The sequence below is a fragment of the Neodiprion lecontei genome, chromosome 6, assembly GCF_021901455.1.
Source record: "Neodiprion lecontei isolate iyNeoLeco1 chromosome 6, iyNeoLeco1.1, whole genome shotgun sequence".
NCBI classification, from domain to species: Eukaryota; Metazoa; Arthropoda; class Insecta; order Hymenoptera; family Diprionidae; genus Neodiprion; species Neodiprion lecontei.
Window position 1 is genome coordinate 25,376,274 of NC_060265.1, and position 25,237 is coordinate 25,401,510.

The window sequence follows — 25,237 nt, forward strand, 5'->3', positions numbered from 1 at the left end:
GATGAACATCTTGAGCATTCATCCACAACCAGATGGCAGGAGCGTACGCGTGACAGATCAAATGAACTCCCTCGGTAGAATAGACTGCTACTTACCATCTGAACTTAGTTATCAGGTGAGCATTTCATTTTTCCCTTCCGTTAACAACGATATCATAACTTTATTCGCCATTTCTCAGAACATAGATTAACTAGCATATTTGTTAAAAATAAAAAAAGGTACAGTTCGTGTAGCGAAAAACAATTTGTTGTCACTCAACGTACATCTCTACATACAATGATTATTTTTCAGAGTTCTGTAATCTTCAGCTGAACTTGACCTACGGCGAGCAGAGGCATTGTATTTTTTACGTAACATGTAGATACACATTACATAAATGCATCATACATCGAACAAAGGTAATGTCTTTACGAGTAATAATTATAATAAATCGATTTCCGCTCGGCAAGTTCCTGTAGGTTTTCCAGTAATCTCTTAATTTAGAAATAGGGGGGGGCGGGGGGGGGGGGGGGAATGAAGCCGCCTGTAACAGCAATGTGTATTCAAGGTGAAGAATAAAATGACCAGGATGTTTCGTAATTCAGAGTAACCACTGGTAAGGATTTAGGCACGGGCAACGTCAGGAACATTGGACACGCTCGTTATGCCTATATACGTTGAGTTCAAACCTAGGCATGCTCGGGCAGCGTTCCACGAATACGCATCGTCGCCTGACAAGTTCTCACGTACACATACGCAGATCTATGTACGTATATACAACATGGGTGCGTACGTGCGGACAGGCATTAAGGGTTTCGTAGGTACGCGTCATATTTCTCGTTACGAAAGGGTTTGTTCTAGGAGAAGCTTTGACATTCTCCCCGCGTATGCTCCCGTGTACACGATGCAGGTATCAATTAAAGGTCGAACGCGGCACGGTCGAAACGTTCGGACGATAGAGTCATAGAGACATATGACAGTGCGAGAGTGGAAGGGCTTGCAGGTGGCGCCGCCCTCGTTCTCTGCGGCGGAAATCAACTCCGAGTGTCTCCGAGGCGCAGCGCCACCGTAGGATCTGACAATCGGCACCGTTCGGCCCTGGGAGAGGTGGGAGTGGCTGACGTCACGTTCGTGAGTCTCCGTGTCAGCTCGAGTGGGCCGATCTCGCCCGAACGGGTCAATGTCTGGAGGAGGCATCGAAAAATTTGTGGCTGGTGTGGTTCCCGACGTCGGAAAGAGGTTGAATTTTCCTCGATCCGTTAAATATCGCACCGTTGCAAATGGTCGTCGCGTACCGGTGGATAATGAGCGATATTCGAAATGTTTAAACCTCGCGTTAGTACAACGAGTGCGCGAACGTTCCGTGGGTAATTTCGTCGTTATATATACGGGTCGGAGAGAACACGCGAAGCCCGAGGAGAGAGAGAAATATCGGGGATAGAGGAGACACTTCTTCGGATAGGTCGCGCGAAAAAAAGTTGCCGTGGACAGTGGGACGGAGAAAGAAAGAGAGAGAGAGAAAGAGAAAGCGAGAGAAAGAGCGAGAGAGAGAGTGAGAGAGAGTGAGTGAGTGAGCGAGTGAGAGGGGACGAGAGAGAAAGAAAGGAGCGGTGCAACGAAAAGTAGATAGAGGCGCGAAGGAAATAAAGAAGAAAAAATTTATCGGTGTGCGTTGGTTAATCGGTGGGTGAAAACTCTGTGCCGAATCAATCGCCAAGCAATCCGCGGAGGGGAAAAAATTAGTCCGAGGTGTACGACACAGAGTTTCGGTGTCCGTCAGTGAAGGAGGAAGAGACGAGTAAAAAAAAAAAAAAGGTTTCGGCCAAGTCGACACCGGAGTGCGGTCGTTGGAAGTTTGTGAAAATCGAGCATAACCAAGCCGTGCGGTAGTAGCAGCACCACCACCACCACGGACGGCGGCAGCGGCAACCCAACCCAGCACGAATCGACTGCGCGGTACAGCGCTGGCTGTACGAGGTATATCAACCGTTCGAAAAACGTCCGCCCCACGGGAAGTTGGTTAAGGTAGGACGGCGACGACGACGGCAACTAGGAGGTGGAGGACGAGGACGTCGACTACGACGACGACGACGACGACGACGACGAGTGCGACGGCGACGAGAACGGCGACTAGCGCAGCTATCGTGACTCGAACGAACGACTGGTACGACTAATACATACCTCGACTGATTGAGTGTACCGCACTTCTAGGCGACGACGGGTGAAAAGCGCAGGCAAACCGTGCAAGGACAAGTGCAAAGGGGGATATTTGTGAATAAACGAGCCGAACGATTGTCACGCCGCTGTTGTATATCGTATAATCGTGCACCGTCAAAAAACATCGTGCGATGTGATATCGGGTGTCATTGATGTCCGCGACGACGAGGAATACATTTCGGGATTTATTACGAGACGCAAACGGCGAGGGGTTTACTACACGAGCCAGGAGCGTATCGACTGGGAGGGTGAAGGAACAGTTGGGGAGGAGGACGATTTAGAGGATGAGCGGAAGACCGAGGACCACCTCCTTCGCGGAGGGTAACAAACCCCCGACCAATCCCCCCCTGGGCGGCATGAAAATCAGCAGTGAGTACCTACCTCATCGAACCTTCGTCATCATCTTCATCACCATCATCACGCCACCACCACCACCGTCATCGTCATCGCCGCATTACCTTACCTTACCTTACCCTCACCTTACCCTGTTCTCTCTCTTCGCCATCATCACCCCATTTCACCCCCGACTCACGCATGCACCCACCAACCGACCAATCTGCACGAGTTTAGTTGTTGCTATGCACCTCCGACTGTCTCCGAATACGTTGTCTATTGTGCCTTTGTTGTTTCCTTCCCTACGTTTGTGGTAAATCCTCGAGGAACACGTTTGCCCGCGTAACCGGGTCAATACGCCCACATACACGCATCATTATTCGCTCTGATCCCGACGAACAAGGCGGCGGCACTTTGCTGCGCATACCTACGTAACGAAAATCTAAAGAAAGGGAGAAAGAAATAACGAAAAAGAAGGAAAGAGGGTAGAGAGAGAGAGAGAGAGAGGGAGAGAGACGAAATTCTTTAAAAAAATTTCGTAATACCCTCCTGCTGATCGTCGTCGTCGTCAAGGCTGCAGTGTTAAAGCAACCAACGACGACAGCGACAGCAAACCAGCGGCAGTAGCGCACCACCGCAGCTCTTAATTTACACTAATTTAACCACGGTCGCAAGCCTCGTCGTTACCGATACCCGCTATAACGTTACACGCGATATCCGTTGTCCGTACGTTACCGATTCGAAAAAGAATTTACACTAAAGTTCAAAGGCACGTTCGTCGTGTCCTCTTTATCGCTGCTGCTTTCTTCGACGGGCGGTCGATGTGCCTCGGTGCTGCTGCTTTTCTTCCTTATCTCTCTTTCACCGTCGAGGACGAAAATTCTCACCCCATGTTATGGTCACGGCCAGTCGGACATTCGGACGAGAGACATTCTTCCTGTATCTCTTCTCTGCATGTGTGTTTGTATCATGTATATCGATCGATTACGCGACCTTATTTGTTTTTACCAATTTTTCTCCGCATACTCGCGAGATCTCGACATTCCTATAGGCTTTATTCTTCTTATCTTTGTTACGTTCTTCGCAATATTTGATTTTTTTTTTTTTTTCAATTCTTTTTTGTCGGTCTTTTTCTTTTTCCTCGCAAGTGTGCCGAGCACGTGATTCAGGTATGTCATTCGAAACATGGGCGTAGATACTGGCGTAGAGCCTTCTTTTACATACGATATTTCGCGTTAATTCGTTGTATTCACTTAGCTTTTATTATATCGAACTTCCCACAACTTTGACGTTTGTTTCATCGATCCGCGCCTTGCTGTTGCTACTGCTTACTGATAAACTTCAAACATTAAACAAAAGAACCCCATTTTCACCGTCGTTAGATGTGCGCAATACGCGTTGAAACGAAAGAAAATAAAATCAACTTTGCGACACGTACAGCGATGAAGAATGTCTGTTTTTTAAAAATTTTATTTATTTCTATACTCGTTGCATGTATATGTAAAACAGCACTTGGAAGAAAATTTCGGTTCTTTTCGTTTAGTAGCGACGTATGAGCGGTTTTTTTTTCTCTTTCCCTATATCGACGTTCACCAAACGTTTTTCGAATCGCTCGATTTTCGAACGGAGGCGAAACTTGTATCTCTCATATTCATAATCCGTTGAGTCGTTGAATCATTCTTTCCTACACTTTCATTTCATCTTGGCGCCCGTATTCTAGCGTGGGTGTCAAATTTTGTGAATGCCAGTGTCAGAGAGGCAGTATAATTCTCATAAAGTTACAACTTCTAACGTATGCACACGATATATGTATCTGTATAACCGTTTCTCCTTGGGGCCAACCAATCTAACCCACACGATTCGAGTCAATCGCCTGAATAATAGAAGATTACCAAAATACGAACAATCTCTAAGGGTATATTCCTGAAATTGGTATTAAGAATAAACGAAATAATCATTGATCGCAGACGCGATGCGTTAGTTTTGACAGATCAATTACTTCCGGTGAGATACAATTTGAGAGAAATCATAACACAATTTGTGAAACTCCGCGGAAACGAATATTAACATAATACCATGTACGCTCATAGCACAGCATGGGTGGCATATCTGGTGGAGTGGTCAGTGTCTCCACTTTGGATTCCCTTTACCAAACCTTTTCACACGTTCGTGATAATTATGATCGTCAAGATTCCCCCTGCAGATCTTATTACCGAACGACGAGATCATGCTGGAAATGCATATTTCGCATCACGTTGACCCGAGGGAACCGCGCGATCTCTCGGCGTCAATGCTCCTGCGCTATAAATAGATGAAAAAAATGAAGTAAGAAACGAAGTACTTTTTTTTGTCAATTTCTTTGTCACTCTAACAAGAGAGTGCAGCAGCGAGGCTTGTTCTTAAACGTATTTTACGTTTTGTTCGATTCGTTTTTTCAAATCTCGAATTATTGTCGTTAACTTTTTCGGTCGATTCTTGGAGTCGACAAATATTTTCACTATACCTACCAAGAATGAGGGAATTCTTGAGGGTGACGCTTTATCGTTGTAACGATAAATGTGCTACATTTGCCTACTCCCTGGTTAGACGTCGATTTAAATTGGTACAGACTATTGACGAGAGATAAAATAAAAGTATCAACACGCAGAGATGGAGATTAGAAATAGGAGGAAGGGGGGAGGGAAAGACCGTGGAGAAGAGAAGGGTTAAAAAAAGGTTACTACGCATCCGGAGTACAAGTGACTGACGCGGAGTTCTCTTCGTTTCATCTTTTCAAGTTGTAACACCGAGGAGTCTGCAGCGTATAATTTCCAAGTCTCTTTTTTTTTTCTTATCCATCTTATTATGCTTCCAAATGAAACCCTTACGATCGCTTTCAATATGCCGACATAGAAACGAGGAATCACCTTCATAGTCGGTCGGAGACTGTAGACGCCAAGCACTGTTACCGATTCCAGTAAAATAATGCACACTGCTCGGCAGTCGCTGCTGCAGAATGCAGAATGCATACCGTGATTCGTTAGTTCACTTCGAAGATCGAAACTCCGTCTTCGGCTGATCGTGCTGTTTCAGCTACCAGATACGCCTGCACAGTGCAGCATCTGTGCGGCGTGCTTACAAGTTGCGAGAAATGTCAGTATAGAAAATTTTACATTATGCTCGTACATCTTTTTTCCCCATAGAAAGAACGGCATTGATCCAAAGATATGCAATCGGCTTATTAACTCTTGCAAAAACATCGTTCCGCAGGTACGACGAAGCGAGAGCAGCGAAGCTGCACGGTTGGAGGTTTTACTGATCGTAATTCCTTGATTATATTAAACTTGGTTGTAATCTATGACAACAATCGTCGCGTCAAGTATTGTTACCACGTCACGAGCTTATAACGTACGTATGTAGATTTATTTCATCTCCGACAAAAATTACCAACGCACGTATCGTACCCGCCTAATCGATGAAATTCTGCAACGCGTATTAACAGCGTGCTTACCGAGCAGTATTAACGGGGTTCGGTTTAGTAACTTAAAAATCCAGCAAACATCATCGTACGATAAATATTGCGGAGTAAGCGCGGCGCGGTATAATTACGATGTTAAAATGTAGAACATGGTCAAGGCTTTTTATGTTTAATTAGAGCAAGTTAAATTCCTTTCCCTCTCAATGTATTATTTATACAATTGAACTATTGCAAACTATCTGCGTCAGTCTGTCTATCTCCCGCACGTCAGACGGCACGAGAAAAGAAGGACGTTTGACACATGCTCTCACGTGACTTTCTGCGCTGCAGACGCTGCCAGCTGTAGCAGAAGATGCACAGACATGCACTCGAGGCTCTAAGGTACCCATGCCGTTCAATTTCTTCTCGCTTCATCGATTCACGGCACAATTGTACCGAATATAATTAACAATTTTTATTACGAATCTCTTCCACCTCCCGATTTCGTAAAACAAATTTATAATATCGCATATGTTGGTTTCCTCCTCCCCGAACACTCCTAACGAATTCATGAAAATCAGCTGGAGCAACGACAGGCGGCCATTGGCCATTACGAATGCACCGATGGCCGCCGCCATTTCTAACTTCTAGTTGCTACGGCGCTGGTTGAGGAAGGGAATGGAGGGAGAGAAGGGGGCGAGCAAGGGGGGGGAGGGGGAGAGCTTATATACTACCGCGTATACTGCGCCGCGTATTATCCAACCGATGAAAATAGAGTGTAGTTTGTAAAATATGTATAACTTGTACGCGATATCTCGCGAAGCGTGAGAAAATTGAACAAATATCGTCGATTACGAAGGCGCCTGTCGATTCGTCATTCTTTTTTTTTTTTTATTTATTTTTTTTTCTTTCATTTTCATTGCTACTCGTCGTTCTCATTCGGACATTTTCGAAAAAAAAGAAAAAGAAAAGAAAACAAAGAATAAAAATTTTCCAACAATCATAGTATATATTCATATACTCGGTGTTAATCCATATCGACTGTGAGCTAAAAATTTCGCGCGGCTCCCTCCGCGCAGCATCGACATTGACACGAAGCTCGTGGCGGACGGAGCAGAAGGGCGGTAGAAGAGGAGGTGGAGGTGAGGAGACAACAATTGAACGGAGATACGCGGGATGACAGATCCAGGGTTTAACAGATACGCGACAGGTGGCGCCCCCCGCGTCAACTTGACACTACCGCAGTCGATAAAACAGATTTCCTCTTTGTCGTTCCCACCCTACATCGGCGCATATGCAGGCGTGTGTATATTTAGGTGGTACATCCGCGGATGGATGGATGGATGGATACCCGCGTCTCGCGCTTTCCGCTCCGTCTCCGTTCGTTCGTCAGTTAGGTAGTTCGCCTGTGTATGTAGGTATGTATTTACTGCATGCATATAACGGGTCCTGTGATACTATGCCTCTATTTTTAGGATTGCACCCCGAGATTGCGACACACACAGATGTTGAACACATGTCTCTTGTTATCGTAAACACTGGTTAGAAAATAGAAAATTTATTCTTTCTCTGATTTTTCCCCTCTTTCCTTTTTACTTTAAAACCCTGCATGTCTCTTTATTTCTTTATTTATTCCCCTTCTCCTCTTTTTTTTTTTTTCTTTTAACTTTTATTCTACTCGTACTCCCAATTTTAACGAAAGGAAATTCTTGTACCCTGCTAAATACGGAGAAAGTAAAAATGACAGTATACACGTGTAACGTAACTTTTTATCAATTTTTTTTTTTTTTTTTTGTTTTTTTGTTTTTTTGTGCCTCTGAAATTCTTCGTTTATTCAGGCAAAGATTTTCGCTACACGACGAGAAGGTACAACCGCGTTTAAAAAATTCTATAACGCGTGACGCGTATCAGTTGGTAGATTGAAATATAAAATTTTTTTTGTGTATCTTCACACGCTACTGTACACGTCATCGGCCTGTACGTGTCTATCTGTGTACGCATACTGAAAACAAAAAAGTACGAGAATCCTCACGTGTGAAATTATGTATCGACACATCATCGCGAAACCCTTTGGCGAAAGTTGGCGGTACGTCGAACGTTTTTAGCGATGGTAGTACGTCCTCACCGGGTCGATATACCATTTTCATTGGTCCGATGGAAATATATTTAACAAACTCTCATACTCGTATACAATATCCAGCTCCGATACGACGTGTCACCGCAATATTAATTATACAGACTGCAGGAATTTTATTTTTACGAACGGTCACATTATAATATAAGAAACAAAAGTGCTGCAGGTATCGTTACCTTGCTTGGTAATTTTTTAATCGGTATCTTCTTCTTTGACGCTCCTTCTTCATGCTCTGTTATTCGTTGCGATATCATAAAAGCGTCGTAACATTTTCACTCGGACACGAATGAATAACGTTCGTTTTATGACATGTAACCTACTATATCTAGATATTATTAGATATTTCATTTTATTCCTCCGCTATAGAAAATTTAATGTTCTTTTATTATTATACTCCAATTTGATTTTAACGACACAATCATTTTCTCAATGTAAACTGCGAGCATGCTATCGATTTAATCGTGTAGGTATACCACGTATGCATAGGTACACATACATAGTTTCTGTAAACACATAAGGGCTATATATGTATATAAAGTATGTACGTACGAGACGCCGCTTCGATTTGCAGTCAATCAAATTTACCGTAAATAATGCTATAGCTTCGGTTAATAAGAAAGAAAAGGGAAGGCAGGAAGGACGGAAGGAAATGTTGTCGTTGTAGGAGGTACAGCGGTGTAGATAAAACACCCCCTTATATTTTCAGAGCCTCGTAACTACAGGACTTATTTTCTCACAAGCATAAAGAAGATATCGTTTCGTTTACATTTCTTTTAACAAGAAACTGCTTACCTACGTACTTACAGAATATATGCACACCAACATTTTATTTCTCTCTTTTTTTTTTTTTTTTTTCTTCTAATTATTATTTTATTTATTCTACATTTGTCTGTTTAGAAATATCGAAGGGTTATGAAACATTGCTGCATGCAAGACTGGTCTGACAATAAAATGCTTAGGTATTATCTTCGCCCCCAGGTATAATTTATATAATACACAACGTGCATTAATTGGTAATTAAAATTTTTGCCAAGTATATACGATGTATAAAATTTTTCGTCATTTTATCCGTAAACCATAATAGATTTTTTCCACATCCTATATATCCGCACGAATTATTACATTATATCTTCGGACCCAGCTATCCAACAACGCTCTCATTAATAATTATTATAATAGTTATCAAATGGCGCTAAATGATGCAAAATCGTGATACGAATCTCGGAATTAGAACAAGTATACGTCTATGAGGTACGACGAGGGAATTCCTTTGCCAATTCGCTGGAGTGGTTTTTGGCGCGAAAACTGAAAATTTGTCACGGATGACGTCACACCTCGGATTACCTGCTTTTACGCAGACATAGGTATATAACTACCTAACTATCGTCGACGTTCAAATTTGTCGTCCTGAAAATAACGCAGACCGTATTAAAAATAGGCAAATCTATTTTTCCCGACCGTCATCTTTTCACCTACGCAGTTTTTCGTTATTACAGCTGTACCTTGTGATATTATAACACTTGTAATGCCTACATGCGTATAAAGTAATATAACGGAGGTAGATACGCGTATGTGTTTCATCGGATATATCGTCGAGTTTTTTGTCGTCCGGTTCTTACCTTCTAAATTAATATCGACGCCCAGGCTTTATGCCTATCGTCCGATGAATGAAAAGAACGAAAGAAAGAATTCAAAGGGACGTGATAAGATTTGAAAGAGGCAAAGAAGTTTAGGAGAAGGAAGCAGAGACGGGAGTGAAAGACGGAATGTGTATGTAAATACCGCCTCGATTTCAACGTTTATTCGTGCAGTCAGCGAGTCAATTTTTTTCGCATATTAAATTTTCACCGTGCATATTAGAGGTGTAAAACTTACACAATAATACTATCTAAAATCATCACCATCGTATCACGGTTGTGAGAATGAATGATGGAAGAAATTGTAAGGACAAAATTACAGGAGGGAACGAGAGGAAGAATAAAAAAAATGACACTCGGATATTGTGAAGAGATAGAGAAATGCATCATGGATTGCTATGCGGCACTGAGTTCTTCACTCACAATCATTCATACGTTATACCTATACGCACATGTATAACCTAGGCCAAAAGGAGATTCTCTAGACGTCGAAGACGATTCATAAATAAAACAAAGCAATTTGAATCCTACACAGCAGCAGACGTACAAACTTGAAAGTAACAACGAGTACTCTTGTGCACGGGCGTTACTTTTTTCGCGCAGCAACGTGTGTGGTTTATCCTATGTCTAATTATTTCCTACGATTTTTCACATTCTTTATTGACACTCGATCGATTTATCAATACGCAATAAGCAAATACCATTATAAAAATAGTAATCAGATTGGATATGACGACCGAATTTCTTGAATCGTGAAACCGGAAGTACAAGTACAATTTTTATTTGACAAAAGAAGACACAGATTCCCTGCGCCAACAATCTTTTCTTTTTGCTGCCCGTTTAATAACAATTAGGATCGAGATGCAGAAAAGGGCGTCGCGTCAACGAATGCGAAAGAAATAAAGACGAGGAAAATCAAAGGCCGAAAAACGAGTAACGAAGAATGAGAAACGAGTAACTCGTGACTGGCGTGAGGGGGTAAAACGTGAGGAGAGATTTAAACTTGACGCGATAGGAATGTGACGTATTTGCGTAATACACGCGCAAGGCTTGCAGGCGAAGCCTGTCGTACGAATTCTCTCTCCCTCTCTCCCTCTCTCCCCGTTTCTCCCATTTACCAGCGTGCATCTTAATCTTCCCTCCGCCGTTAATGTTCAACCCCCTTTTATTGCAAAATCATCACACCCGAGCACCTGCTCGCCGGTTTGAGGTACAGCTCAAACACAATCCGTACGGCATAAACGCGGCATAAAAGTGTATCCTGGCCGAGGTTACAGAGGCTCAGGTATATACGGTGATATTACACATATGTACGTTACACCTACTCCCTTTGCGGGTTCAAACGTGGGCCGGGATGTCTGTATACGCGTTATTTTGTTCGCGCGTATTGCCCCGGGGGAAACAACTGGTTTCGTTCTATTATTAGCAGTGCTTCTATCGCCATTTTTTACTCGTTATTCACTCGATGGAGAATTATCGTTTTCTTCGAGAAGTAGGTATGACGTACCTAACGAGGGGACCGATCCTTCTACTCGCTCGAGTCGGAGGAGGAATTATCTACAAATGAACGTTGTTTCACTCTACGGCTGTTGCTTTCGGTTTATCGTGTCTTCCAATTCTTCCTATCGCAATGTCTCACAGTTACACCGTTTGCCATATTTTTACAGTTCATTACATCACTTGTTTATAACCGCAGAGTAACTTCCACGCGCATTCAATCGGTTCACCCAACGTCGAATTTATATCGCAGACTCGATTTATCGTCATCGCAATCGAGTTCATCTTCGCAATTACTCGGTCGGGTTGTTCGAATTTTTCGTATATAGTTCTTTGTTCTTTGACTCTTCTCCTCGCGACTTCCTCCAATACTTTTCACCCTCCGCGCACACCTCCGAGAAAAAAGAGTGTCGGAGTGAAATCGTTAAACTTTGCCGGTTTAGTACCCGGTCCCTTAAACGCGCCTCTCTTTATACCTAATTTCAACATTTTCTGATATCACCAGCCACAGCACCGCCCCGACATGACATGGTATGATATAATATTTATACCTTAATTAATTCGACACAGTCGAAAGATGTGACGAAAATTCACCCTCCTCCCAGCACGTTGTACAATTTTTCATAGGATCGATTAATTCTCACAAAACTTTGCCCGTCTCTTTGTTTGCAAACAATTGCGAATATTTTCATTCCGCAGGTCGTGTTGACAATTTTCATTCACGATCCTGGACGAATAAACAACTCCCGTCATCGATAACACAAATATGTATAATAATGTTCCCGCTTATGTCTATAAGTTAGGCAAATAATAGACGTTGCTAAGAATGATAAAAACACTGACCAAGTGACGTTAATTGTTTTAGACACTTGACGATAATCTCTGTATTATTATTATTATCATAATCATCGTCATCGTCATCTCCTTCCGTCATCTTCGCGAACCCAACGCCAATGCCGATGACGAATAAACTTTCCGAAACCTGAGCTCGTGTACACGAATTAGAGGGTGCAGGAAGGCCAGCTTGGTTGCGGCGCGTTTCCAGGTCGGGTTTTAGTTAGTTAAACACCGAGAGTCTTGATATACTTCGGGGCAAGCCGAGTATATTGAAGCGAAAATCACTTGAAATAGAATTCTTTGAAACGTGGAATGTGCCACGAGTTATAAGATCCTAGAACTCGTACGAATCACTCGTCGTCTGTCTCCTCTGTTGTACGAGACGTGCATAAACACTTTAAAAACGTCTCTTTGTTAGTTTTAATTTTATTATTGTACTTCACCCCGAGAAGATGATAATCGTTTTTGTTAAAAACGTTGTTCATCCTAACGCGAGCGCCGCACGTACCGTAGCCGGTTTAATCACGTGTCACAGGGAATTCCCCCGATCCAGTCGCGTGTCTTTTCGAAATTATCATATTTCCACGCCATGCGAGGAGGAGAAAGAGCAAGGGGAAGAGGAGGGAGCGCGCACGCTCTTTGTTACAATGGTCTCGAAATAGGAAGGAATTTTTTCTCTCTTTCTGTTATACGTAAGCATCGTCGCTCTCTTTCACGCCATTATACACACGAGTATTTTATTTTTTTACAACCCCTTAGTTATTCTTCAAAATTCTCTGTATACGAACGTATAAATCACCGCCCTGAGTCCAGAGAAAAAAAATTGCCTGCTACGGAGTTTTTTAAGATTTATTCTCGTTCTTCAAGTGTAACGTAGATTAATGAAAATGAAAAAGCTTAGAGTGAAAATAAAAAAAATTATTTTCGTTTTTCGCCACCCGCGCAACGTATATGGATTTTGAAATACGCGCTGCGCCCACAGCTCATCGTAGCCTTGACCACAGGCCTGATTTTGTAACATCGAAGCAAATTATATCGCCGATCGACCGCATTTTTTTCTTCTCATCTCTCGTCGAAACCATCTTCGCCACGGACTTGATCGTTCGGTGATCCAGTTTCCAAAATTTTACAGACGGATGCGTGTCATTCGTTATATTTTTTTATTTATTTTTAAACTTTTTTTCAACCACTACACATATCCGAGTATAATAAACTGCAGTCTTTTGAATAAAACTCATTGGTAATATTTTAACGCGTGCAATTTTATTCCCCGCAACTTTTCGCTGCGCCGGTATAAAACGTATGTCAGACGCTTCAAATTTGTCTCTCATTACGCAACTTGTTAAAAACTTTAGCTTTGCGTAACTGTGTGTGACGCACGTGTCGCGTTAGTATGATACGCGTGTGTACGTCGTACACTTATGTTTGTCGTGACTGACCGTTCAAGCCGACCGACGATGCGTCGTAGATTCTAATATATACGTACATGTAACGTACGGGGAACAGCTGGGTGCCTACTTATTGCGGATGTTAAAGGTGTGTGCATACGGCATTTTACTTATAACGACTTCGTGTCACGTCAAGCATTACAATAATAGACGGTATAACAAGAGCGTCGAGATGACATAATACGACTGAAACTGTACAAAGGAGTTTTCATCTAATATCCTTTGATTCGATGGAAATGTTTTTCTCTCTGATCCACGGTATAAAGCAACAGAGGAGGCTCGGAGGAAGATTAAAGGAAAGGAAAAAAATGAATATATTAAAAATAAAAATGTGTAATCGAAACGCGTTTTAGCGGATGCTAGATAATGGCTCAGCGGTTAGTCGACCCCGTTCTCTTCCTGCACACTCGACTTATCCAAGGTCCGCAAGCTGCCGCGTAGTTGTCGTCTGTGCGGTAGTAGCTCTTAAATTCCTTGCTAAGGGGGGGAATGAAAAAGAAAAACGCGACGGATTCTCCATAGGCGATAAGTGTCTCGCGTCCGGCGAACTTGCGCGTAAACAGAATAACCGCGTGTAGTAAATATAATTACCTACGCGACATTTTTACGAAGGGAGTTAAGAAACTAGGAAGAAGCAGCATCTCGTTATGTAACATGCTGTAGTTGGTTAAGCTGCTGCGGCGATTCATGTTGAGAGAAGTCTGTCATTTCGCGACTTTTGGGGAATTGTCTGAAATTGAGAAAACCGTAATAAATTGAAATTCCACTCTTGTTTCGAAATCCAAGTTTCTTTAAAAAGGTTTTCGAAAGTTAAAAATGGTAAATTTCTTTCCAACGTTTTGTTACGATGACGTTAACAACTTCAATCCGGTCATTATGTTACGTATATGGAATTAATTGTCGACCCTGCTATTATAATTATAGTAAATATATAACGGTGGTACGGAAATTTCCTTCTTCACGACAAATTTAGCCTAGCCAATTAATCGCTTGTCTTACTTTGAGATTCTATTAATGCCTGTGCATTACAGGCACATCACTGAGACCTGGATGCAGGCCAGACGACGATTTGCGCGCGTGCATGGCAATAATTGTACAGCGAGCTAAACTAGATTTTCAATTTATTGTTAGTGTTAACGAACCCCTCTACAATGTTTGCCGGCTGAATTTTACAAGGCTGAAGTTGGTAACGTTAACGTAACGAAACATCGGGTGGTAAAAAATGGTTATTGTGCAATTTTAGAATGACTTCCGTCAAATTGGCTTTTCAAAATATCAACATTTTTGCTTTGTTATGGGATTTAATAGCTGAATTTCAGGGGCGGGGTTGAAATTCCGAATTTGAAAACTTCCAAAAGCGCCAAATTCTAAATTTTTTCGTAGCGTAATTTGAAGCAAAGAAATCAACCTCTGACGAATCATCGAAGTTTCGAACGGTCCGAAACCCGATCCTCAAAGTTGTAAAAGTGCAAAGTTCCGAAAGGGCATAACTCTGACAAGCCAAAGTTCCGAAAGTCCGAAAATGAGAAAATTTAAGAATCTGAAACGTCGAAATTCCGAATGATCCAAGATTTTCAGATCTGTGAATTTTTGGCTTGTTGAAATTTAACCACTTTAATCTTTTTGTTGTTTTGTATTTTCGATATTTTTACGTTCGCAATCCTGGTTTTTATGATTTTTTTCACCCCCTCGCTGAGTAAACTCCGCTGAGTGAGTATATTTTAATTTTCGGAATAATATCTACTTTATCGAAATTTTGCTCTGACGGAACTTTACTTTTCGAAACATCGCTCTATCGTAACTTGAATTTTCGGAATTTTGCGTTCCAGAACTTTGAGCCGTCGCGTTTCCGACCATTCGAAACTTTGCTGTTTCGTCAAAGTTTGATTTCTTTTACTCAAGTTTCACCACCAAGTAATTCGGAATTAGGCGCTTTCGAAACTTTAACCCCACCCAAAATTTCAGACATTCCTAAGGGTCCGAAGTAACGTTACTAACTTGAATCTCATGAAATTTTGTTGCTGTAAAGTTGCGCAGAGTATACCTTATACGATGCAGCCGTGTAACTTTGGTGTAGTTATTAACCTCTAGACGGCCGGCAACGCCACAATAGTGGTGTTGCCATGATTCGAACATATCCGGGGAACATTGGGGGATCATTATATAGAAGTATCTCACCAAAGTAGGCATGTATCAACGAAAAAAAATCCCGGTCGCAAACAGGTTAATACAGGCAGGCAGTGTGTAGAAGTTGTTGTTCAAATTGTCCGAAACGCGTCTTTGGCGTCAATTACAAATTCCATTGTATACGCGAATAAAGCGAGCTCCATTTAATACTTCGTACAGTTGAGAAGAAATAAACACGCTGACCAATTAAAACCTCCAGAGTCTAATGACGATAATGGAATTCTCCGAGCACCACTCGCTAGACCATAACAGCGACAACGTCGTCATCTTCCCGATCAATTACGCTGCACGGTGCGCTCTGTAGATGCTGCCTCTTCATAACTTGCAAGATATTATGTTCATCAAGCATTTTACTCGCGTCTCAATTCCTATTCATTATGCGTGCCTTGTGTATAATCTCGTGTCTGAAACTCGCGGTTACGCCCTCGAGCATATCCGCCGAATCCTGCCTGCATCTATCCACGCGTCGTTTTCTCATTACATATACATATATATTAGAATATGTATGTATGTATGAATTATATATATATATATATAGGGAAAAACTGATGCAAGCATTGGAAATTGATTGGATATACTGGGGGTATAATGTAATAAGATAAGAATCAGGTGGGTTTCAATAATTCATTTTTTGTTCGTAAATATATATAATAGTGTGCGATTTTTCTCACGGTTAGCAAGTAAAAACTTTTTGGCGAGAGACGCGCCTTTCAAGTTTTTTCCACGCGCGGTCGTTAGCAGCGGATAATATGCCTGCGTACTGTAAATTTGGCATGTTAGATATAGTCGTGACGTGTGTACGTGCATGTTGTAAATTTTTTTTTCAAAGAATTGGAAAAAATCTATCACACAATACGCGATTCTGATTCCCGCCTTGCGGGATCCGAGAAGCGAGTTGTCGGGTACAACAGGCGTGCAATTATAGACACACACACGCATTCGTATACACGTACGTAATGCGGTCATTCGCGTTTTCTGCAAATTTCCTGCGCGGACTTTGCGTCGATCTTTGTTTCTTTGTCTCACCCCCGGATCGTACCGCAATCGTTGTTATTGCCAAGTGCGATTGTGTGTATGTGCGATTCTGCGAACGATTCTACGTACGTACGCGAATATACATAGTATGTGTATGCGGTATGGAAATGATGACGTATAAGGTGCCTTGTGTGCCTCGTGACGTAGGCGAAATATCGACGGTTGCCGACGATTTTCTCCATCCTTGCCAATTTCGTTGCGACGCGCTGCTTTCCCTATCCCCCGTGTATTTATAAATATAGAGAGCGACGTTTGCAGATATTTAACGATATATTGATTGTTATTATTAACTATCTTATTATTGTATTAACTGTAATCTGTGCTGTTGAATTATTAATTACACGAAGAGAGAAAGAGGGAGAGAGGGACCAGGAATTTAATTCATACATTCTCGCAAATTTCAAGACAATTTAATATATTTGTAATCCTTTTGATTTGAAAATTTTGTTTCTTTGTACGTATGGCATATAACGCAGTTTAAGTGCTGGGGAAAAATATTTCTCATATTACGTATATTTCGTATATTTCGTATATTTCGTCTGATCCACGGTCTCGTATTACAGGTTTTGTAATTTTTTGTTTTTCCATTCGTCGGCGACTCTTAATAGAAATTATACCGCAAGTAAAAATGAAATCATTATTACCCCAAAACCCTCCAAGAATCTGACCACTATCCACATGATAAAAAAAAACAAGGCTCTGTTTACACACTTCCCATTTTTGCTACACTTGATTATCGAATGTTTTTTCAACAAACTTTTCAACAATATTTACTATAGAATTGGATAGAAGAAAAAACAAAGCTGCTTGTGTTCGGTGAAACAAAGATTTTACCGACAGAGAGAATTTCCCTCCCAATTATTACGCACATACAGCTATGCCAATGCCACGTCGTGTTATTTGGAATTTTTCGAATCGCATGGTTTGTGCCTATTTTTATCTATGTACAATCATCGTACATGTACGCGGTATAGTAAACGTACGTTTAACACGAGTCGGTCTATTCTCCCCACTCGGTTCGGAAACGCCTCTCTTTCTCTCTGTTTCTCTCTCCTAAGCCAACCTCTTCCCTCATCGTCAGTCGCTATATCATCAGATCGGTGAACAGACGGCCGCGTACAGGTCGCCCCCAGAACTGACCTAAAAATGTGAACAGTTATTCAACCCGGCGACGACAGTTTCTTACTTTACTGCCTTTAAATCTGTGTATATTGCTCGGGGTATCGACCGTTCTCGCTGGTTTTTTTCTCACTTTTAGAAACATTCCCTCATTAATCTCCGCGCGATTAATCACTGACATGTGAACAAACGATGACAAAAGAAATTGGTGAAAAATTTGTGTTTTTCTTCAACCGCGAACCGCGTCGCTCGCATCATATTTGCAATGCGAAGGAAACATACGCGCTTAACATATTTTCGCTTATATTTTAATGATGAAATAATTTCACGCAACTGTATATAGGTATAGTTCGTATGTGAAGATTTGAAAAAGAAACGAAGAGTTGAGAGGATAAAAAGAAAGGAAGAATGGCGATAAGATTCTGTGTCCGTGAATGCTGTGTGCGTCGTTATCACGAGTAACATTCAAACGTGAAATGTAAAGTATCGCATTTCTTCTTCACAAGTGGATAATGTAATTTTAATCATCATTATTGTAATTTTCCGTTTTTATACATTACTCGTTTAAATGCCGTGACGTATGTAACTGAATCGTTCGTTCAGTGCCTGACTACAGTGTATTCCCGGACATCCATCGCGCTGTGCAGCGGTAGAAACAGGGATTTGCGTTACTGGTGAATTATTTATCGATCCCGGCTTCGCGCTACAGCGTTGAATAAAATTAATATATTGTTTGGATTTGGATATCGTATCGAGAGTGGTGTCGCATGTGTTATTAAACCTCGTCTCGCCTTCCAGTGCTCATCGTCGTCGTCGTCGTCGTGTCCAATAATAGCGTCGCAAGTGCACGGACCAAGTGTGTGAAATTAGAATAGCATATACAAATATGCGAAATCGAACGACTATTAACGCGGAGACTGTAATAAATGATAATATACTAAACTGATAAAAATCAACACTCCGGTATCGAAGGTGGAAAAATTATCACATCTAGTGTATTTGATTATAATATTTGGTCTTCTCTCTTTACATACGCGATTTAATCCAGCGGCGCCACGGCTCGTTTTTATTGCTGATATATTATACGGCAAATAAATATTTGAGCGTGTTTTACACGTAGTACGTTTTTTTTTGTTTTCAAATGAAACATCTCGAAAGTGGTGGAAACGTAAAAAGGAGAGAAGAAAAATCTTTATTTGCACCAACTGATATCGCTCATATTCTGCGTGCAGACCGCTAAAAATAGAGCCGACTCGCTGACAAAATATTTACCGCGAACAAACAATATTCGTCAAATGTTCACGGGGAAGTAAATTGAACTGTTGATGTATAACGGAGACGAAAAAAAAAATATACATACATTATAAAATAAAATCTTATACAGCCTCTTATACATCACTCACGTGTTGTTGCGTATAAACCATAGAGTGACGAGAAGTGGAAATCTTATTGATAAACTAAAACGGCGAATAATCAAATTTCAACAACTAATCCATAATTCAATATCTACTCGAGGTGAAGAATATTATTCAACTCTTTTCTCTCCGTAATACTATTCTTGCTTTTTAAAATCCTATAAAAATGTTCGTCAGTCTCGAAATATTGTGTTTACACATGTATAATAATTCGTGGTGGTTCCAGTGATATCACTCGGATATAAACGAAGATTTTACAGGCTTACGACGGTTAAGCCAAGACTTTGAGTCCGTAAGATTTAAGGATCGATTTGCATTTTTCTTTTTAAATTCGTGAATGAAATTCACCGTGTGTGTGTATACATATTTGTAACACGTGTAACCAAACCAGTTTATAACGAAGCGGAAATAGGAATATTGGCAAAATACCGTATAACCTTCCTTAAAACGTGAAATAATCCAGTACACTGAACGATATACTTGTACAAAGTTGTTAAAAAAAAAAATAAAACAAACAAATAAATGGCGCCCGCGAACACGTTGAATTGGTCAGAACCGCGCCAGGAATGGCGTTATCCAAAATTCTGTCTGTCGGGTCAAAGGGGCGATAAACCAGCGTCGAAAAGCACGTTGGAAGTCAACGAAAAGGAGGCCGACAGTGCCTACAAGAAGATTTGCAAATTTTTACGAAATCTCGGTGTTAAAAAACGTAAGTTTTTTTTTTCACGCTCTATATATAATGCGCTATAACGCGGGTGATCTTTTTCATCCATGAATAAATTATTATCATACTAGTTCGTGGAGTTGTTTCGAAGAAGATTATAAAATGAGAAAGAAATTCCGACGGAGCTTTGACCCTCGCTCGTGAATGTGAGTGAAACAAGCAAAATGGAGATTTGTTGTTGTCTGCTTTTGAAATATTTCGGTACATCTAGACGTGCCATTAATACATCAAACCACGTGTTCGCATCGCGTGCTTGATATATTTGTCTGTATTTTTGTCTCGCGAATACGAATTTTTATTGTGACGGATAAATTTTAAACCGATTATTGTGTATTATTGTAGACAAATAGTCATGGATGCGTATGAAATGAACAACTTGCACAGAGATGACAAGATGTCGTTACTCCAATATCGTTAATTGCTGCTTAATTTGCTAAAAAGTGCTCTCGTAACTCGCAAATGAATTCTTAACAAATTACGAATGTTGTGGATAATTTTTCATACGGTTGATCAAAGTTTTTTTTTTTTTTATCAAATCCCGAGTCTACACAATTATCGTGATGATTTCTATAACGGTCAAGTTAGAAAAACAAACTGCCAGCGCAAAGTGATCTGCTTAAAACTAGTCGACAAGCTTCCACGTTTACCCAAGTCAAAAATTATTGCTTTCATAAAAGTCAAAAGCCGAGAGCTACTTCGGTTGTAATTTTCTCCCCCTTTTTTTATGTTCTAAAGCTTACGTTTGACTTAAGGCTAGGTGAATCTTTGTGAAACGTAGCTGTTTGTCGTTGAAGTAGGTGTACTGTTCGAACTATATGCTTATAAATATACGCGTTGGCAAGCGAGACGTTTGCTTAACTTCAGCTCCTCGTACGATCTGAATATTCATTTGGTTTTATGCATTAATTTATTGTGCCGCGCCGTTCCTACGCAATAAGTACCCGCGAGTATTGTAACAACGTTACGTATACACCACGTATGTACCTAGATGCGAATCGTGATAGGTTTTTGCTATTAGAAGCAGGGCGAAACCGCATAACTCTCAGCAGGTGTTCGCTCGGATTACGTACATAGGAGAAAATAGCTCATCTACATACATATATATGTAATACATATAAGTATATATGTATCGTACAGCGGTTACGCGTGACAAATATGGCGGCTTCATTTATCGAGCATAATTAACCATTTCAATATCGTATGCTATGCTATTTACATGCTTATGCCGTGCATGATGTTTACGTGCAAGAGTTGTAAAATTTGTTGAAAACTCGTGTAACACAGGTAATAAGAAATAACTCTTTATACTTCTCTCTCTCCCTCTCTTTCTCTCTCCACCCCTCAAGGTTGGAATGAGCTACGCCAATTTGGCAGTGGCTACATTTTCTTGACCTCTTTTCTCTTTGTAAATTCAAATTTAGGTCAGAACGTAATTGTAATTGAGAACAGTCCTCTTGTATACGCCCACAATATGAATGAAAAAAAACCTGATCCTTTTAGAAAGGTCTCTGTACAGGTTTCAACCGATTGACAATGATTTCAAGTATCATTTTCATTATAATGAAGGATACAACCGAAGTCCTTGAAAATATCATGCGAATATCAATTGACTTTTGATGTAATCGTACTAAAAATTCACGGCAGAAGATACTGCAACACTTACGCTGTATTGATCGGCGTAAAAATGATTTTATTACCTTATTCTAAGTATCGGCACATCTCGTGTTTATTGTAGGCTAACGGTAAAGAAAATATTCGATCGCAATTTCGCTCTTTTGGCAGAAAAAGTTACCATTCGATCGTCCGTTTTTCCTTTTTACCGTGCTGTGTTTTTTTTTTTTTTGTCTTTTTTGCGAGCTGCATCGACCAAGATACTGCCATTCAACTGTCAAAGTGACAGGATGGAGCGAAAATGAATTTAGGCCAGTAAAAAAATCATTGAAAAATAATCATAAATAAATACAAAAAATAGAAATAAAATACACGGCAGGAAACCTTTCATTATATATCATTGCTAATTCGTTCCAAGTATGAACATCGAATGAAAGCAGCAACAGTTTCCAACACGAAGCAGAGCAGTAGAGATTTAACGGCGAGCAGTATTGGTATGACATTTTGTGCGATGATTTTGCAAAAAAATTCTAATGCATACGAAAGTAGAAATAGATAGTGTCGCTTGAGAGAGAAGTTTTATAAAATAAAAGCAAACGAAAAATAACTACACTTTTTTTTTTCTCGATATATTAAATGGCCAAGTTATCATTTTTCTCATTCATGCTTACATAATAAGGATCGAGCACTCGAATGTTGACTATTAATCGCGATAAGAATGCATTCTCATCATTGTTGCTAAAGTATCTTGCAATTAGCACTTCGCAAAGTACCAAACGTATGGTTAAAAAGTATCCGGTCTCTTATCACTGTTACATCCTGCCTCAATTTGCCTCAAAGGTTCAACGAACGCGAACTTTCTGCCTGGTCGTTTCTTTGCTTTTTGAATTACTATAACGAGAAGTAATTCTTGCTGTATCAGAACGGTCTTAACGGTTGACAGATGAAGATATTTATCGCGTTCCAGTGAGTGAAAAGTCTCAGAACAAAGTCAATTAGCTCCGACTGAGCCATAAACGCGAGTTCCTTACATCTTTATTATCCACACCTTAGCGCTATTTTTCAGGCGAATACGACTCGAGTTATCGACGTTAGTCTTCGGTAATATTAGAAAATTACTAGATCTTTAGTTTGCCGGCAGGTTGACGCATGTCTATACTTGGCAAGATAATATATTTCCAGTCAATATTGGCCGAGGAAGTTGCGTTAATTGTGAGCCTTGGCATGTGAGCTTGCACACGAGTCACGAGAACTCTTGTGCAAATTTTACTTTGATCTGGTCTGACAATGAGATGACTGCGGTGTGTGAATTGAGCACAAAAGAAAAGCGACAAAGTGTTTTATTTTATTTATTTTTTTATCTTCAAAGTGACTGAAATACTTTAACTGACGCAAATTGCTCGCAGTAGATGCTAGAAAATACACAATCTTAAATCGTTACTATTCGCTGCGGTTAAACGGTTCGACGATGAGCCTGTGAGATATTTTGAACGAATCGTAGATATTTTCTCTGAGTATCAAGAGAATCATTCAGTTTTTTTATACATTTGTTTGTTAGGCGAGATGTCTGTAATTATACGTATACTTCATGGGTCTTTGAACCGAAACTTGACTAATAATAATGGTTCTCTACGTCCCAGAAATAAAAGCCAAATATTACGCAAACTCTATATCGACGTTAGAATCAAACGAACGTGCACATTTGCGCTATTCCTCTCCGAAACTGCAGCTGTGCCGTACAGTATATGTAAAAATATATATATATATATATATATACATATATATATATATATGTATATATATATGGGTGTGTGTGTGTGTGAAGCATCATGACGCCAAAATAGCGCTACAGCCTTCAATTCTACCACCGGAAGGCTTAGCATATAATTAGAAATAATCGCTTAGCAGCTACTTGTATGCACGTTTCAAATTTCCTGTTTTTGATAATAACTTACCCTATACCTTTCTCTCTGCATGCCTAATTTACTTTTGACACTTGTCATTTGCAAGCCCAGTTACACAAACGACGAAAAATATACGCATTCTTTATACCCATTACCGTTATACTTTTCTTTAAATTGCCACCAGGTTTGTTGTTATGATTGTAATCACTAATTTCTCTCGTTTAACGATGAGCTTATTTTTCTTAAAATAGCTTTTCTTATATACAGCCTCTTATGACCTGTTGAAAATCTATTTTTGCTTCAGCCGAAGTACATAGTTTCTAAAAAAAAAAAACCACCTCGTATATCGTACAACATCATCTAAGAATCCTAAGCCCTATTATACTCTAATCCAATATGCTGTTTTTAATATGATTCCTTCAGACCAGAGTTCCGAGCGTCGCGAAATTCGGCAGGCTATTCGTATGATCACTAAAAAAAGTTGCGGCATCTTTTTTTTTCATAACAAACTCACATCAACTCATATTCCTTCAAATGCATAGACTCGATTTGTCCATCATTGAAATTCAAGATAGCAACGAGGCTGGAATAAAATTTTGATACTGTATATGATATTCCGAATATTAGTGGCTCGTCCTGGAGAGTATTTTTTGGCTTTCTTCGTGCGTATTGCGCCGCCGTAGAAATTTATTTTTCTTCTATTACTTTCGCTGTACTGTAGCGTTGTGGTTTTCGGTTGTTTCTATGGGTGGTGCGATGTACAATGCAGGCAAGGATGGCAGCAAGGTGACCACCGTAGTGGCAAGTGCAGGAGCTGGGCCGGACCGTCCTCAAGAAGTTGCCTACACCGACACCAAAGTCATCGGAAATGGAAGCTTCGGTGTCGTTTACCAAGCCAAGTTGTGTGACACCGGCGAAATGGTTGCCATCAAAAAAGTCCTTCAGGATAAACGATTTAAGGTAACGAGATATTTATTGTTGAATTTAGAAGAAAGTATATATAATAGTGTAGATATAGATATAAGAATAAGCGTAATTAATCTTAATCGTTATTTTTTCAGAACAGGGAACTTCAAATCATGCGACGTCTAGAGCATTGCAACATCGTAAAACTTAAATATTTCTTCTATTCTAGTGGTGATAAGGTAATTTCTATTACTTTACGTATACGTATACCAATATTAGTCTCAATTATATATTTATACGATTTAACAAACTGGATATTCCGTCCACAAATGTTACTATCGCACAGAAATAGCAAAGCAGCCGATTAGGATGACCTATCAATGAAATTGTTTGGCATGCTTTTATAGAAGTTCGATTGGCAGGGCGGAAGCTGAATTTCAATGAGTCCACAACTCACTCTACTTTATCATTTTATTTTCATGATCGGAATATGATAAATCACGATTCTTTCATAATCGAATAGTTGCAACCACTGAGAACAATCGACACGTCTCCTGTGTAATTATCACTGGTACAATCTGACAGAATCTTTAGTTTCTGATGACTTTCAATTTAGTGATTTCAAGTTGTTGATAGATGGCCAATTTTGTGTAACGAATAGTTAAAAATAAACGATAGGTTTATCGAACATTTGTACGGTCAGAAATACCTTGGTTGAATTTTCACCGATCACAAGTAATTATTTCAGTTTTTTCAATGAGAAAATAATTATTCACTGCCACCCTGAAATAGTGTGTCAACTAGAAATATCTATTTTA

At 40.3% G+C, this 25,237-nt stretch overlaps 1 protein-coding gene across 4 annotated transcripts in view; it reads left to right on the forward strand.

Moving 5' to 3' along the window:
• The first annotated feature begins 1,140 nt into the window (after positions 1-1,140).
• LOC107218216 (glycogen synthase kinase-3 beta) overlaps positions 1,141-25,237 on the forward strand; it is a 31,200-nt gene continuing 7,103 nt past the window's right edge. Inside the window, exons 1-3 of one of the 4 annotated variants that reach the window (XM_015656020.2) lie at positions 1,141-2,565; positions 24,262-24,473; positions 24,575-24,658. In XM_015656020.2, coding sequence (XP_015511506.1) covers positions 2,481-2,565; positions 24,262-24,473; positions 24,575-24,658 — 381 coding nt within the window. In that variant the 5' untranslated portion in view covers positions 1,141-2,480. Of the gene's footprint in view, positions 2,566-7,289; positions 7,384-7,440; positions 7,507-17,822; positions 19,984-24,261; positions 24,474-24,574; positions 24,659-25,237 lie in introns of those variants that run through there. The other 3 variants (XM_015656021.2, XM_046743331.1, XM_015656019.2) reach the window with 3 other exon arrangements.